We start from the raw sequence: 16,582 nt of genomic DNA, 5'->3' as shown, positions 1-16,582 counted from the left end.
AAAGCTGATTGCAGGTCCTCTAAGGCCCTTGTTAAAGAAGAGGCAGAAGAGTACAAAATGGTGTCATCCGCATAAAAATGATACTTTGCTGTTGTTACATTCTGACACAAATCATTTATATAAATAGTAAATAAAATGGGCCCCAAAATGGATCCCTGAGGGACACCATCTTGTGTAAATAATGAATTTGAGGACACACCATCCATCTGAACACTTTGTGTTCGGCCACTCAAATAGCCACCAAACCATTGACTGCTTTTAAAGACATTCCAATATCCACCAATCTCTGAGACAAGACAGAGTGGTCGACTGTGTCAAATGCTTTTGACAGATCCAAAAATAGCGCAGCACAATATTCTTTAGAATCAATAGCACTTAAGTCATTTAACACTTTCATAGTAGCAGTGACAGTGCTATGTTTTTTATGAAAACCAGACTGCAAATCATTTAAAATGTTTTTTGTTTCTAAATAAACTTTCAACTGATCACTTATAAGCCCTTCTAAAACCTTAGCTAAAATCAGTAGCTTAGATATTGGCCTATAATTATTTAGATTTGTTCGGTCACCACCCTTAAATAAATTAGTGACATATGCTGACTTCCATACATTAGGTATTATTCCAGTTTCAATAGTCAGGTTGAAAATATGTGTCAAAGGTTCCGCAATATGTTTAGCAGCAATTTTTAAAAAATACGGATCCAAACCATCAGGACCAGAGGATTTCCTAACATTTAACCTTACCAGAGCATCATATACCTCCTGCAATGCTATAGGGACAAGATCAAAATTGAAAGGTACATTTTCACCAGACATCCTCTTGTGTCCTCTGTTGTTATGTTGCATGCTCAAACAACAACCCAGAAGATATAAAATGCTTGTTCAAGGAATCTAGCATCTTTTTTTTGTCTGTATTAATATTATCATTCACCTTCAATGCATTTGGCAACACCGTATCCCTAGAGTCTGAAGACAGTGATTTTATAACTTTCCAAAATTTAGAGGGGTTAGCTGCACAATCACATAATTCATTTACATAATAATCTGATTTAGCTCTACGTATCTGAGAGACACATTTGTTTCTCATATGCCTAAAATATTGCCAATCTGAGCTGCTTTTAGATTTCTTAACCTTTGCCCACGCAAGATCACGCTCATGAATTAAATCAGACAATTGTTCAGAGAACCATGGATTATCACGCCCTTTAATCTTGTACTTCCTAAGAGGAGCATGTCTGTTTATAATGTCCAATAGAAGTGAATTAAAATATTGCAATGCTATCTCAGGCTCCGGGATCCAAATTGGTCCAAATTTACCCTGGACCAATCACAGAGATTAAGATCAATTAAAAAAGCTTGTTCACAAAATGACTTAAAAATCCTCTTAATTATAATACGCGGTTTACATTTAGCTTTCCTGGTGTCTCTCACACCTGCAATAACGCAGTGATCACTCAAATCATTTGCGAAAACAGCAGTCGCTTTGTATTTCTGTGGCATATTAGTTAAAAACAAGTCAAGTAGCGTAGATTTTTCTGGATGTTTAGGATTTGGCCTAGTACTGTAGGCGAGTCTATAATTTGGGTCACATTTGCTGAATCACAAAAGCTTTTAATTAGGTCAGATGCCGGAGTTAACCAGTCCCAATTTAAGTCACCCATTAAAACCAATGCGGTATATTTTATAGATGACAGACAACCAGACAATGAGGATAATGTATCCTTTGGAGCAGAAGGAGGTCTATAACATCCTGCAACTGTTAAAACACAATTCTTCGATAATTCAATTTTCAATACTAGCAATTCAAATTGTTTAGGCACAGACTTGGATATTAGTACTGTTGTCTGCAAACTATTTCTTACATAGATCACCACTCCTCCACCTTTAGCATGGCGATCAATACGAAATATATTATACCCCTCCATATAAATATAACTATCAGGGGTGGATCTACCCAGCCATATCTCTGATAGCACCATAATATCAGCATTTGTTGATTTGGCCCAAATTCTGACCATGTCTTACGTTTATGTGCACAAAACCAATACCAGACCTATTTAGAAAGTCAGCAGGAGTTTGCAGCGAAATTCTATCGTTCACAGGACCTGGATTAGATTTCCTGACATCAACAACATAAGTGTGATAATTCATTTCAACATGCGTGTATTAAGACAAAGCTTCATACAGTTTTTAGAATCGTCACTCTTGGTTTTGGACCCAGAGTTTTTTGATGGAATAAACCAGTCACTTAGGAGGAGCAGGCTAAAAAGATGTTTAAAGTTTGTATATTGAGAACCCATGCTCATATCATACATCCACTCCCCCCCCTGACTGCCCTCCAAATCCCATACACAGTTAGTAACCTTTAATTGTGATGACAAAGTGCATCTAAGGAAACGTCATAGTTACCCCCAAGAATCTCCCGGTGCACCTCATGCTCTGAGATTTCAAACAGACAGAGCAAAGACAAAAAGGCAAGAACCAGACTCGCCATGATGGAGTTTCACACCACAAAGCAGGATAACTGGCGCAGCACAACAGCTAATGGAGGAGTAGAGGGACTCAGGCTGTAGCTATTAGAAACCCAGACTATAGCTGGTAGCTAATATAGAGATCAAGGCTGTAGTTGGTAGCTGGTGAAATGTAAGCCAGGCAGTAGCTGGTAAAAAACCCAGGCTATAGCTGGTAGAAATCCAGGCTGTAGCTTGAGTAGAAGGCCAGGTTGTAGCAGATGGTGACCCAGGCTGCAACTGGAGCAGGTAAAGTGATGCAGATCCAACCCGAAAGTGGACGAACACAAAAATCCAGGCAAAATCCACACTCTCAGACCCAGTTTTTCAATAGGCCTATGCTGTTGATTCAGGCCAAAGTCAAACCCCACAGCAGATGGTTTGCAGCAGAAGTGCCATACTGATTAGGCAGAGCACATGGAGCAGGCCACCAAATTAAGTAAAAAATAGTTCATAAGCTGAGAAGTAAACCACAATTTTTCGAAAGGCTCACACCAGGCTTTGTTGAGAGGCAAATGATTTGTTTGAGAAGATGTTTAAAATCCATTTACAAAATAAAAAAATGTTAAAACAGACAAACACTACACAGAACAAAGGACAGACTGCCATCTTGGATTTGTCCCGCTAAGAATTAAGAATTACAGAATTACAGAAATGGTTCTAAGGCTATATCAGAGTGAACATTTAAATTGCACTGTAATCGTTTATTATTGCATTTTCAGGATATTCTAACTGAACTAAAAGCACATTTAAATTCCATTAAAATTAACCAAATTAGATGGTTCAGATGAGAACCTTTTTTGCAGTTTGAGCTTTTATGCTTCAGGTATTTGTTGACAGAAACCTGGTTGCATGTGTTTGTTGTAAGACTTGATAAGATGACAGGTTCCAGCCAGAAAACCCTATCTGTACTTGCTCAAATAAAAAGGCGGATTTGAGATTTCCTTGGCTGTGTGTAGGGTGTGGCTTGTATGAGATAGTACTTCTATGTAAAAGGTTAAGGAAAGAGAAGACTGCCTGTGAATCATTGCACCTTATTTTATGTCACAAGGTGTGCTGGTGAGAATGGAGACAAGTGGAATGGAGCTCTGGCTGTGCGTGTTGATCGTTGCTACCAGTGGCGCACTCCAGATGGTGGGATGGAGTAGAAGTCGCTTGTCATGGTCAGTGGGGCTTGTGGTGGTGGAGGTGATGCTGTGTTATTGGATATCGAATTTAAGTGTGGCAGTGATACTGCTCAGTGTCTGCTGTGGCTGCTGTTTGATCCACTTCAGTGCAGGAAGAAAAGAGTTCAGGTTGCCTGTACAAGGCAAAGCCGTGCTCATTACAGGTAATGCGTTTTACCTTTTGGAACAGTGCTTGGACTTCTGTATTAGGTAGTTGTGAACTGCAAATAAGTTGAAAACTAATATAGGGAGTATACATTTATATATGGATTTTATGGACATGCTTCAATGTAAATAAAAAAATGTAAAGTTCGGTTGACAGTGAAAGTCTCAGGCATTCAGGCTGCTAAATTGCTTCTGGATTTGAGTAAATTTAGCTGTGGAAACTTTTCATGCAAATGTCCTATGCAATTGATCATTTTGCATAGAACAGAACAGCCACAAAAGTGTGTGTGTGTGTGTAAAACAGGTTGTGACTCTGGTTTTGGCCATGAGCTTGCTAAAATCCTGGACAAAGCTGGGATGAAGGTATATGCCGGAGTGCTGGAGGAGTTTGGACCTGGTGCACAGAACCTCAGGGAAGTTTCATCTTCACTGCTTACCATCCTACAGATGGATATCACAAACATCAACCAAATCTCTGAAGCACATAAACTTATCAAGAGTCAAATAGGAGAGACAGGTATTGTAAATACAGTATGTACAGTGTGTACATCAGTGCTTGTTGTGGGTAATTCCTTATCAATACCTTATCAAGAGATAACTTGTGTGACACTGGTAAAGCCTCTTTTGTGATCTAACTACACTAACTATAAACTGTCCAAGAAAAACAATACACTAAAGAATGAGCTCTTCACTTTGGGCAGGTCTTTGGGGACTGGTGAACAATGCAGGCGTGCTGGGACATATATGTGATGGAGAACTTCTTCCCATGAGAATATTAAGAAAAATCCTGAATGTGAATTTTATTGCTGGTGTGGAGGTGACCAAAGTTTTCCTGCCTTTGTTAAGACAAGCAAAAGGAAGGGTTGTGTGTGTATCCAGCATGTCAGGTATGTTGTGTTTTCTACTCTAAATTGCAATGTCATGTTTACTTCACCTATGCTTGTAGCATCATGTCCAGTGAAGGTATATAGTTTTTTTTTTTTTTGCTTTGATCTGTTTCTAGCTATTTCTTGTAATCTTAATCTTATCTAAAAATAACATGCTAGATAAGATTTAGTTACCAACATGACTTTGTGTGTCTGGACGTTCTTGGTCTTGTTAGCATGATTTTAGATTATGAACATTGTGAAGTAACATCAGAAAACAGCCCAGTATATTCGATATTGTCTGGTTTGGTGGTTTAATGTTTGAGTTTATCTGTAGTTTGATTTTTAAATGATTTTCTTTCATTCCATTTAACTTGTTTTGCTCTTTTGAACAAGCACTCCATTTTGTTCATTGCATTGATTAAGTAGACTTAAAGTTTAAATAGTTTAAGTAGTTTAAATAGACTGTCAGTAAATACAAACTATTCAAATCAAAATAGTCTAACCATCATTCCATTCATGCATTCTGCAATATGTAAATATTTATTTGAATGGACTTTCCTAGGAGAAGTTCCCTTCCCTGGTTTTTCTGCATATGGTGCATCTAAGGCAGCTGTGATTTCTTACTACGGAGCTCTGAGACAGGAAATGTCCAAATGGGGTGTAAAAGTGGTCATTATTCAGCCAGGGGCCTTCAAGACGAGTAAGAACTGAACCAGACATTTTTACACAGTTTAGTGTATTTCCACCAAGACCCATGATATTGTGTCAATAGCACTTGAATTTTCACATGAATTTTCATGTTAAAAAAATGCAATATTTGTGTATCAGATATTTTAGGCAATCAAGAGGAATGGTGTAACATTGAAAAGGAGATCCTCAGAACCCAGCCCCTAGAGGTAATAGATGCATATGGAGAAGAGTACATCTGCTCTATGCATCAGCATTTAAGTAATTTGACTGCTCAAAGCTGTGCTGATTTCAGGCCAGTTCTAGATGATATACAACACGCATTACTCTCAGAAAAGCCAGGGGCCTTTTATCACCCGGGACACATGGCCTGGGCATTTCCGTTCCTGCAAAGGATCTGCCCTACATGGCTGTTTGATGCCATTTTTGCACAAATATTTACATATGGCAGGCTCTGTCCAGCAGCCCTGGCTTCCAAAAGATGAACACTTCAAACTGAGAATACACACTACATTGTAACCTTAGTGCACATGTACTATTGATAACAATACACCAGAGCAGGTATGTGCTTAAGGCTATACATATACACACATAAAGGCAAAATGATACATCAAGAGCTAGGGTGGTGTAATAATTAGAACAGGATGATTGGTGTTAATGGTTATTTTAAGATCTTGTGTTTTCTTTTAGTTCTGCACTTCAGGAACAACACAGGTTATTTGCATGTTTCCAGAATACAAAATAATTTTCACAGAACATGCTGATCACCCAAATTTTAGAACCCCCTGGCTCTTCATGCGTCATGTTGCCTTCTTGACAATCAGTGAATATTTACACACTTTGTAATAGTTGTGTACGAGTCCCTCATTTGTCCTCAGTGTTAAAAGATGGTTTTCAAAATCTACAGTCTCTGTCGTAATTGGGTCAAACATGCAGAAGATTGCTGGAGCAGCAAAGACCTGGAAAATGTTTCTGAAGAACCGTGGATTGTTTAACTGCTCAGGACAAACAAGGGACTAAAGAGCAACTATCACAATCACTATCATAAAAACAATCACTGATCAGGTAACAACAATGTATTAAAAAATCAAATTAATCATATGTAAACTTTTAACTGGTTCATGTGTATGACCAGTTATTTTGTCTTGTACTGTATATGTAAACATGTTATGTGAAATATATTATTCAGGGCAGAAGTAACTAAAAATGAACTGCAATTTATAATATCCCTCGTTTCAGAACAGATTCAGAAAGGGTTATGTAAACTTATGGCCTCAACTTTATATAACCTCTGACAACCACACTTAATTGGGTTTGAAGTAAAGCAAACAAGATATGCTTGAGGTGTAGACTTTCAGCTTTTATAATATCCCTACATTTGTTCAGTCGCAAAAGTGAGAAGTTAACTGACTGGTAAGCTCTGCAATTACACAGCCAGGTGTGGGTGTGGGTTGAAAGTGCTTTGTGAATGGTATATTCTTAAAAAGAAGGAACACATTAGTGAGTTAAGCAACACCACAATGCCAGACCAACAGAGCACTCACCCTTTCCTTGTGAAAGAATTCCATACATATCTTCATGATATTTTTCTGGTGCATTTTACTGTCTAGACCAACCTTAAACACTCAAAGAGCCACTTGCAGCTCCGGAGCCACGGGTTGCTGACCCCTGGTCTAGAATCTATTACAAGATCAGATCTTGTACAAGCACCCAAAACTATCCCTTCTCATGGGTGGCCAAAAATTGTGAAATAATTAAAAAAAAAACACACTACAACATTACAGTGTTCACAATATAATCATTCATTTAAAAAATAAAGATGTAATTAATTTTGCTGCCATTTTACAGCACATTTTTTCACAGAATATAAAAAATTAAAAACACTCAGTCCAAAGCGTGTGCAAGTATTTATAAAAAACACCACACACACAATTTATAAAGCCTATTAAAATGCCTCAGTCCTGAGGCTTTAAGAAAACTTTCTTGGCTTTTGTCTCTCCAACATCATGGTTGACGTCCTCATTCTTCTGAGATGTGCGGTCCCTTTTTTTTGCAAATTTTCTTTTCATGCTTTCAACAAGGCTTCCATATCTATAAGTAAAAAATGTTTTTCAATTACAATGTGCATAGTAACCATGAAGCTATTTGAAATGGTCAATGCAAAACCAATGTTAAATATTTTCTTATGCATACCTCATGGCCATCTCCTCATCTGTAATATCTGTGTCCATTCGACTCATATCCTTCTCCTCCACCTCTTCATCCTCTTCTTTGGGAGCGTTCATTAAAACCATCAGCTTCTATTGAGGATTCAATCAGATGGTAAAGAAGACACTATAATATTAGCAGAAAATATGAATAGAACTTAAAAGCAGAGAAAAGTTACAGTCATTTACCTCAACATCAGGATTGAATCCCTTAAATGACATCCTCCCATAAACCAAGTCTTCACATGGGACATAACTTCTTTCTTCAACAATGAAGCTCCTACATAAAGCACATGCACAATTCAGTTGCTGTTAAACTGAACAAGTGCTGTTCAATGGGTAACAATATGGTCTATTAATATGAACAATATATGAAAACATACAAGCAGGGAGTTGTTATTTTACAGAAATTTAAATCACCACACATTTCAATCTTTGTAATTTTCTAATATATACATATATAACTAATAATATATAATAACTAATCAGTCATTTACATTTACAGCATTTGGCAGTCGCCCTTATCAGAGCGACGTACATAAGTGCTTAAATCTCTAGCATTGAATACATTAATGCTGGCTCACCAAGTTACATATTTAAGATACCATGAGTTTAAAACATTTGTTCAAAGTTACAATGAAAAAGTGTCAAAGGTGTTTTTTTTTTTTTTTAAATGCAAAAGATAAGGAAAGAAGTGCTAGTTGAAGTGTTTCCTGAATAAGTAGGTCTTCAACCGCCGCTTGAAAATAGCCAGTGACTCAGCTGTCCGGACCTCTAGGGAAAGTTCATTCCACCACCTTGGTGCCAGTACAGAGAAGAGTCTTGTAGTATACTTGCCTCTTACCCTGAGAGATGGTGGAACCAGTCGAGCAGTGCTGGTAGATCGGAGGGTGTGGGGTGCAGTGCGCGGAGTGATGAGGTCATCAGTCATATATTCTGTATTCATATTTAATACTCAAACTGTATCACATCTTACATCTGTCTTGTATAGTCTGTATTGTCTTATCTTGTACAGTAGTGTTATGTCTGTACTTCTGAGAGTCACAAACAGCTGGAGCCAAATTCCTTGTGTGTGTCAACACACTTGGCCAATAAACCTGATTCTGATAGCTACTTGTTTTGCTATGGTTTCGCTTCTATTCTCAATCAAGTATACCTTTAATAATATATTGTATACCTTCACATAGTATTTCACCTGACTGCCTAAACATCACTTCCATACAACACAGTTCATGATGCTACTACATCATTAATTACACTCATGAAATCAGTATTGCTTCACCACCTTCTAAATCCCAGTCTTTCTCCATTATATCCCAGACATATAGTGTCATAATCATAACCTCAGAAAGACTTTAAAATCTTACTCTTTTGCTTTAAGCTCAGGAAGGTCCAAATACCAATGTTCGTCGTTTATAATCCTCCTTTCTTCCTCCTCGAGTTGTTTCTTTACCTCTGCATCAAGGCCTCTTTGCATGAACTACAGAGAAAGTGTTAGTAAAGTCTGCAATGCAGCTCGACAACAAACCTCGTAAATCAAAACTTCAACTGCAGATGTATTTAGTCAGATATGACATTTATGAAAAATTGACCCCAGTTAAGTTGAAACCCTACACGATTATTGTCTCAGTATCTTGACTACAAAGCTTTTTATTGTGAAAACTACAAATCCTACTATTTGATATAACTTATTGTGGTTGTTTATCAGCACATGTGCTTTCTTTCTTTCTTTCTTTCCTTCTACTTTACTTGTACATGTCTGTGATGGAGTTAGAGAGAAAACAACACTTACCTTCATCCGTAAAAGATTTTTAGACAGTTTTGTTGCGCCGTCGTTTGCCATTTTATCAGGTTCTTGTTAAAAATGTACTGGCTGTGAATGAAACGAAACAAAACAAAACCCACAACTGCTTTTATTTCCCAAATGAAGCGTCTAACTAACATCTAGCTAGCATAACATCTAGCTAACATAATCTCGTAAACATGCTCCATAGACACATGCGCAAGAGACCTCAGTAAGACGCAATTAATCGCAAAGTCGATTGTGCAGCGGCTACTCATGCCTGATGCATTAATGATGGAAAAGAAACTTGAACGTCAGTGTTTTTTCTTCTTCTTATTAATCATGATGCTTTCTAAATGCTTTAAAATATACGCAAATATAAGCATTTCATTGTTTCAGTACATTGTAATATTCACTTGTTTGAAATCTTTTGCCTGTGTTGGTGAGTGAGATTTTATTTACATTTCACTCTTTATTTAATAACAGTTGTCTTATTTCCTAACTTTTATTGTATTAAGCACAGAGTCCTGGATTCACAGTAAGAAAAAAAAACACATTAAAGAACCCTTTCACTCTCAAAAAGTCATGTTTCCTGCATACATAATAATCATAGTGACACTGACACACAAGTTCAGTATGTTGAGGACATTTTAATAAAGTTAAATTCATTTTTGTGGACATTTTAATGAAATATAGGTTTATGTAAACTCTTGCACCACAAGTTGTTTTAATGACATTTTTGACTCAGGTCCATGTGGTGAGTTTTGAACTCTGATGAGCTCCTCTTGTAACTGAGCCACAGGGTGCTGTAATTTATACCCCAGATCGACCATGGCCTCCAGCAGCGGTGTACGATAGCTGTGCTGTCCATAGCGCCTTACTCCTGGCAGTGCCCTGTGACCAGTCTGGAAAGCTGTGTGGAAATCCTCAAGGTCTCGCTGGCACACCAGCAGTGCACACAGTGTTGGCACAAGCAAGGACAAATTATGAGAACACAGTTTCTCCTGGAGCACTAGTGCATTCTGCAGGATCACTAGGGCTTGAGAATACTGGCCTCCACGCAACAGATCATAGGCAGTCTTAAGCTCAGTGTGAGTGAAGAATGCTATAAAAGCAGGTGAGTGGCGGATGTAGCTCCGAGAGTACAGCTGGGTCAGATAGTCACAGAGAGTCACACGCCTTTCGTTGATGTTCTCTTCTGAGAAGTTGCCCGTCAGTCTTTTTTTGGGCAAGGTGACATCCTCAAGCTCCTCGTTGAAGTCCTGAAGGAGCTCATGGTGCAGGTGGAGGAACTCTGAGTAGCGGCGCTCGATGGTCACATGCTTATAATCATAACTCCCTGATCTGATCATTATTATCTGATACACCTGAGAGAAAGGTCAAGTAAACAAATGATGATAAACCAGCATGATGCCCTCATACAAATAGTGATATAAAAACCACAATACACACACATAGCATTACAAGAGGTATTGATAACCATGCACAGTGAATTGCTTAACTCACCACATATCTGGATGTTGGGTGTTCTATCGTACGGGTAGATGGGATCTGAAACAACAGCTTGACAGACCTAATCTCTTGTTTCACTGCCCTCCAATGCTGCTGAAGCTCTGCTGTAGTGAGACAGGAGGCACTGACACCTGCAGCTGCATGCAGAAAACAATGAGTTATTTTAATATGAACCTTTAGTTTGTCAAGTATGCACTCACATCCTGTGTAGCAGACAGAACTGACCTGTATCAATTGGTGTCTGCTCTACTTGCTCAGTGCTAAAACATTGCCTGTTTTCCATTCCATGATCATTCCTCAAGTTGAGTAGCTGAGAGTCAGAATCCATATTCACAACATTTCCTCTATACTTCTTCTAAAGTAGAAGATTCATCTGTCAGTATACATTACACATTAAACAATATACTAATTAAACAATACACATTAAACAATATACAAATATTAAACAATGGTGCTACACTGCACAAATATTCATATACTACACAGAGAAGAATTTCTAACTGCACAGCTGAGAAAAACACATTTCAATGATGCATATAAATCTGCTGTGACATGCAGCACCCCTTAGTTTTCAGGTTGTAGTTGACAGATGTGGAAGAAGTGGTCTGATCAGTATTTATTATGCTGAAAACAGAATGGAAATTTACCGTTCTCTCTTTCTTGTAGTCTGTAGTAGTTCAAAAAAAATAAAGCAGTTGAAGAAAACTCAGTTACCTGTGTGAAGAACCTGGGTTAAAACATGTTGCTTTTTTAAAATCAAATCAGTTTAAATCTACTGAAAACACTGTGGTGTTGTAACTAAATCTACGGAAATATTTCTTCAGGTTTGGAGCGAATAGAGCCAGTGGTGTAAAAATAACCTGCTAAACATTATCTCAAGAGGAACTGAAACCAAAAATAGGAGGGTCTCTGTTCTTCATAGCTTTCATTAATACAACCGTGTCATCATTGTCTTTTATGTTTGTTTGTTTGTTTTTTAACCAACCAAAAAATATCTGCAATTTTACTCAGATTTTAAACTTTTTCAAGCTATTTTACTAAGAGTTAAAAATTTTCCAGTAACAATCCAGGGGAAGACATGGGAAAAGACATGTTGTTGTGGTTCTTGGAGTTGCAGTTAAATCCATGCTATTATCCACCAGGGGGCGTTGTTTAATTTAAAAAAAAAGAATGTCACAGAAATACTTTTTTAAACAAGGTCTCCAAATCTTATCCATTAAGGGCTGGTGTGGATGCAGGCTTTCATTCCAATTAAACAGGATTCATGACAGCTCTCTCTGTATTAGAACATTTGTAAAGCTCATCTGATTCAGATTATTGAAGGAAACACAAGTTTAAAGAAAATGCTTATGACATTTCAAATCTGTATTAATATAATTCAAGCATTAATGCAGAAATGATTGTATCTAAAAAAAAAAACCTCTAGAACATTTTAGATTGATAAAGCCAAGCTGGTTAAACCGAGACACTATTTTTTATCAATATCAGGTAAATGCTGCTCTAATGCTATATCACAAGCAGTTTTACAGTAAATAACATTAGTTTGCTGCTGTGGTATAGCAGCTTCCATTACTGTTTAAACATTCTCAGCTTCTCTATATCATTTATTCTTTGTGTGATTTTGTTTAATTACACTCCAAGTTAAACCTGATTTAATCTTGATAAACATTTATGACTTCACACATCTGCTGCAACAGTTTAGCAGTGTGTGAGAATGATAGTAGGATGCTTGTGAGTTTTGGATGCATGAACCAGTGTATGAGACAAGTGCATCTGTGTGATCCTCCTCAGCTCCACTCATTCATACGGCCATAAGCACATAACCCGACATTGCCCCGAGAACAATGGCATCAAGCAACTATTTTTAATTCACTCCATTGTTTAATGTGGCAGCCTGGTGCTTGGCATTTATTTATTAGTTTTGAAACATACATTTTCTATTGTTCCTGACATAATTCCTGTTTTGTTCCACAGATGCTGGGTTAGTGCGCTCTCTCCGTGCCAGCTGTGAGAAGTGTTACTGTCTCATTGTGACACTTGGCCCATCTGCTGAATAGCTAATAGGATTTTATCATTTAAATTGTACAGTAGTATTGTCATATACACAGGAACAACACAAGGCAGATGTGTTCCTATCTGAATGAGTGCAATAAAATATCTGACATGCTTTTATATTTATAGAATATTTTAAAATCAAGAAGATCTCATTTCTAGAAAATGTGATGTCAGTTTCTGCTATCGTGGATGGTCCAACATGGATACTCTACGGACCGGCACTACACAAAAACATTTTATTTACCCTTTTTCTGTCGATAATATCAACAAATTAATGTTGACCGCTGCTGTACAGTTATAGAGGATGATTATGTATAATCCCACTGGTTTCTGGTGCCACCCAGAAGAGGATGGGTTCCCTTTTGATTCCTTTTAAGGTTTCTTTCTTGTTGACTCAGGTATTTTTCCTTGTTCCTGTAAATGTTTAAAAACATGTAGTGCTTTGTAGCTTGCTGTATAAGGGGCTGTGTGGAAGCAGAAAGTCATAGATTCTATGCTGAGCCCTATACACCTCCAAAAGTACCTCCAAATTTTTATTTGTGCATTAAAACTGGACTATGGAGAAATGGAAGAAGGTGGCCATCATGCAGAGGTCCAGGTGCATGTGCGTCACTTACCACCACCGTACGGGGCTGCTAACATCTTGGTGCCAGATACCACACCACACCTTCAGAGGTCTTGTGGAGTCAATGCCTTAACGTGTTAAAGCTGTTTTGGTGGCACAAGGGGAACCTACACAATTGGATAGTGGTTTTAATGTCATGGCTGATCAGTGAAGTTCCTTTCCTCTAAACCTAAATCAACATCTGGATTTTGAAGTGCAAATAAAATTTTATCTCACGTCTTTGGACATTAATGATAGAATAAAGTAAAACCAAACCAATAGAATCTAATTTCTCCAGAATGTGCACTATTTATATTAGTGTAAAGTCACATTATATGTTTTATTCAGCATACAGTCAATTTATTTGGATCCATATGAATTTAATGAATAATTCACAGTGGTTGAAAGAATAACTTACAAACTAATTAAGAAATGCTATTAATATCTAAGATTTTATAAGCAGTACCTGAATTAAAATGTGTTCCTTGTATCTTAGTTAGATCTAACATCTTACTAGCATCATACTGATGAGAAACAAGACCGTGAAATAAGATGACTCTGTAGCTACCTTACATGAAACAGAAACCTAACGATGTGTCATGGAGTGATATGACAATAATTAACTTTAGTCATTTTTAACTTTAGACAGTCATTTTCAACTTTAGCTTCTTCCTGCCTTTCAAGCAGATGACAATTCACTAGTTGTTTACAGATTTTTTTTTATTATTAATATTTGATTTCCTCTCCTTCATACAAAACAAATCAAACTTCAACATTTCTCTCGACTTCTTTTGTTAAATAGATTTATTCAATAGATCCGATGTGATATGCTACAAGATAACCTATAGTCATATGCAAACCCTACACAACGATATACATCATGTTCAGCTATTTAACAGACTTGTGTATATTCTATAAACACAGGTTAACTAATGCAGAATGTCACATATAAATATCAGCATAACATTCTGCTTTATACACACCGTTTTGTCACATACATACAGACACAAACAACACATGCTAGCAAACCAACACAAAGGCTCATCAGTCCCTGGATTATCATACCGTCCGGCTGCCACAGCTATAATTTGAGAACAATAGTGTACCAGGCAATGACAGTGAGGAGAATTCATAGATCATCTGCATTATCTCCAACAATTCCATGCTGCACAAAACAGCAGTCTTCTGGGTGTCTCAGTATTACTTCACTGAAAATATGAGGTCATCATGCCAAGTGGATCAGGGGGAAAAACAGTGTTAAACAGGCAAGCAGAGAACAAATACAGGTCCAGAAATCTGTGTAAATTATTTTCTAAAACACCATACTATGTGATGGCACAGTGACTCACAGTTTCAGACTCTATGTTTTGATCCTGAGGTCAGGCTACTGTCTGTAAAGAGTTTCTCCCTGTGCCCCTGTAAAGATCTTCTGGATTATCTGGTTTTCATCTACCTTCTGATTCATGTATCAACGTGAATAATCATAATCATAATCATAATCATGGCCACAAATATCCATTTACCAATTTACATCAGTCGGCCAAGACACTATTTTTCTGCTGTTTTCAGCTTTATTTCTGCACTAAGCTATACGGTTTAATCTTGCAAATTTGTAGTGGATGCCTCTCTTATTCAATAATTTTCTATGAAATATACACCTCAAAAAGCATCCAGCTCTTCAGTAATGTCACACAGACTTTGCTGGTATGGTTTAGGACAAGATAGAATTTAACCTATAAAAACCCAAGCAGGAAGCTAAATCTTGAAACATTATGAAGAAGATATTTTGGACAAGGCTTCTCACACCAAATACACCTATATTCACACTACTCATGTTATTTTACAAATGATTATATAGAAAATGTTACTGACTGTGTATTGTTACACTATCATCTGGGAAGATTTAGGTCAGGTATTGATGAGATAAAAATAAGTGACATAGATTTCCATTATTTGTAAGCTACATTAGCTTATTGCTCCAGTACAGTGCTAAGGAAAGTGAATAACATTAAACTCGTCTTGGGTAGTCGACTATAGTTTGGGTTAGTAATTATGAATTATTCTTCTAAGGCATTTAGCTTTTACTGTAGCTTGAAGACTTTAGTTAATTAAAGATTACTCTCTGTCCCTCTGATGAAGGCATTGCAGGTCTTATTCACATTTCCTGACACTCAAAGGTTTGCTCTTTACACCATCCTGTTCAAGCTGCTTTGGGACAAAATCCAGTGCTGTGTGGGATAACTAGACCCACTGTACTTGTCTGAAGCCTCTCCTGTACTGAGGAAGAGGAGCAGCAGGGTTGCTGTGGCAAAGTAAAAGGACAGGAAAGTAATTTCCTTTATAAAGGGTAATGTCTCATGGTGCTTGCTATGCAGCTACAATTCTATGGAGTGTGTGGAAGTACTACACTGTTCATCTGTTAGGGTTGGCTTGGAGGCCTCACAGAAAATTAGAAACATTCTCTCCATGAGGGAATAAAATCATTGCACTATATATTAATGTTTTATGAACCATGTGTATGCTTATAATGTATTACTGAAAATACTTTCCAGATACCTTCCAAATGATTTATCCCTGCACTGGATAATCCCGGAGCTTCTTTGAAGCCTACAATACTAAATCCAAAATGAAAGGCAGTCACTACTGTTTAGTCTAAGTTGGTGCGAATATGTAGAGGTTTTCACACAAATACACAAATCTACTTGTGGAAGATCCCTCAGAAACCCAGCAAGGTCAAAATCCTGGCCATAGGCAAATCATAAGTGTTAAAGGCAAAGGCAAGGAAAGTGTATGAAGGCAAAGATTGTATTAGTGAGGAAGAGGAGAGCAGGTGTGGAGTGTATGATATGAGACCGTCATGGCAAGTCTGGACTGTTATTGAATCGGACAGAAAAACCCACCGTCCCCTGAAGGAAAGATCATTCCCATGTGTATTACCATCATTGTCAGGTAGGACCTGAGAACTACTTTTATATTTCATGAGCCTGACTGTCCCTCTTGGGCATATGAAAGCAAATCTACACAGA

The 16,582-nt window shown here is 37.5% G+C and overlaps 3 protein-coding genes across 8 annotated transcripts; 1 reads left to right on the top strand and 2 right to left on the bottom strand.

Moving 5' to 3' along the window:
- Positions 1-3,519: 3,519 nt before the first annotated feature.
- On the top strand, positions 3,520-8,715 carry hsd17b2 (hydroxysteroid (17-beta) dehydrogenase 2). 2 transcript variants are annotated; one of them, XR_009649557.1, is made up of 6 exons: positions 3,520-3,838; positions 4,144-4,356; positions 4,541-4,726; positions 5,271-5,408; positions 5,537-5,956; positions 6,303-8,715. XR_009649557.1 is itself a non-coding variant. In XM_060887553.1 (5 exons), exons 1-5 carry the CDS (start codon positions 3,550-3,552, stop codon positions 5,878-5,880), a joined length of 1,170 nt encoding a protein of 389 aa, XP_060743536.1. In that variant the 5' UTR covers positions 3,520-3,549; the 3' UTR covers positions 5,881-8,715. The 2 variants fall into 2 exon arrangements, 1 of the variants encoding a protein (XP_060743536.1); XM_060887553.1 differs by having other exon boundaries at positions 5,537-8,715.
- On the bottom strand, positions 7,174-9,615 carry mphosph6 (M-phase phosphoprotein 6). Its single transcript, XM_060887554.1, has 5 exons — positions 9,395-9,615; positions 8,970-9,082; positions 7,792-7,882; positions 7,589-7,695; positions 7,174-7,486 (listed from the first exon to the last, which is right to left on the bottom strand). Exons 1-5 carry the CDS (start codon positions 9,443-9,445, stop codon positions 7,351-7,353), a joined length of 498 nt encoding a protein of 165 aa, XP_060743537.1. The 5' UTR covers positions 9,446-9,615; the 3' UTR covers positions 7,174-7,350.
- Positions 9,616-10,025: 410 nt separating this feature from the next.
- snx20 (sorting nexin 20) lies at positions 10,026-11,750 on the bottom strand. Of its 5 annotated transcripts, none has more exons than XM_060886741.1 (4): positions 11,545-11,750; positions 11,123-11,270; positions 10,892-11,034; positions 10,026-10,752 (listed from the first exon to the last, which is right to left on the bottom strand). In XM_060886741.1, the coding sequence occupies exons 2-4, from the start codon at positions 11,223-11,225 to the stop codon at positions 10,084-10,086; spliced, it is 915 nt and encodes a 304-aa protein (XP_060742724.1). In that variant the 5' UTR covers positions 11,226-11,270; positions 11,545-11,750; the 3' UTR covers positions 10,026-10,083. The 5 variants fall into 5 exon arrangements, with proteins under 5 accessions (XP_060742724.1, XP_060742722.1, XP_060742727.1 ...); XM_060886739.1 differs by having other exon boundaries at positions 11,123-11,252; XM_060886744.1 differs by having other exon boundaries at positions 11,123-11,249.
- Positions 11,751-16,582: the final 4,832 nt, after the last annotated feature.

This window comes from Tachysurus vachellii, chromosome 14, assembly GCF_030014155.1.
Source record: "Tachysurus vachellii isolate PV-2020 chromosome 14, HZAU_Pvac_v1, whole genome shotgun sequence".
NCBI classification, from domain to species: Eukaryota; Metazoa; Chordata; class Actinopteri; order Siluriformes; family Bagridae; genus Tachysurus; species Tachysurus vachellii.
This window is presented reverse-complemented; position numbering and strand designations above follow the sequence as displayed.

What these genes read in the sequence shown, in the direction of transcription:
- hsd17b2 (XM_060887553.1), top strand. Translation starts at nt 3,550, where the DNA reads ATGTCACAAGGTGTGCTGGTGAGAATGGAGACAAGTGGAATGGAGCTC. An exon ending in CAAAGCCGTGCTCATTACAG is followed by an intron (nt 3,839 to 4,143) that starts GTAATGCGTTTT and finishes TGTGTAAAACAG; the next exon opens with GTTGTGACTCTGGTTTTGGC. An exon ending in GAGTCAAATAGGAGAGACAG is followed by an intron (nt 4,357 to 4,540) that starts GTATTGTAAATA and finishes CACTTTGGGCAG; the next exon opens with GTCTTTGGGGACTGGTGAAC.
- mphosph6 (XM_060887554.1), bottom strand. Translation starts at nt 9,445, where the DNA reads ATGGCAAACGACGGCGCAACAAAACTGTCTAAAAATCTTTTACGGATG. An exon ending in AAAATCTTTTACGGATGAAG is followed by an intron (nt 9,083 to 9,394) that starts GTAAGTGTTGTT and finishes CTTTCTCTGTAG; the next exon opens with TTCATGCAAAGAGGCCTTGA. An exon ending in CCTGAGCTTAAAGCAAAAGA is followed by an intron (nt 7,883 to 8,969) that starts GTAAGATTTTAA and finishes TGCTTTATGTAG; the next exon opens with GAGCTTCATTGTTGAAGAAA.
- snx20 (XM_060886741.1), bottom strand. Translation starts at nt 11,225, where the DNA reads ATGGATTCTGACTCTCAGCTACTCAACTTGAGGAATGATCATGGAATG. An exon ending in GCAGACACCAATTGATACAG is followed by an intron (nt 11,035 to 11,122) that starts GTCAGTTCTGTC and finishes TTCTGCATGCAG; the next exon opens with CTGCAGGTGTCAGTGCCTCC. An exon ending in ACCCAACATCCAGATATGTG is followed by an intron (nt 10,753 to 10,891) that starts GTGAGTTAAGCA and finishes CCTTTCTCTCAG; the next exon opens with GTGTATCAGATAATAATGAT.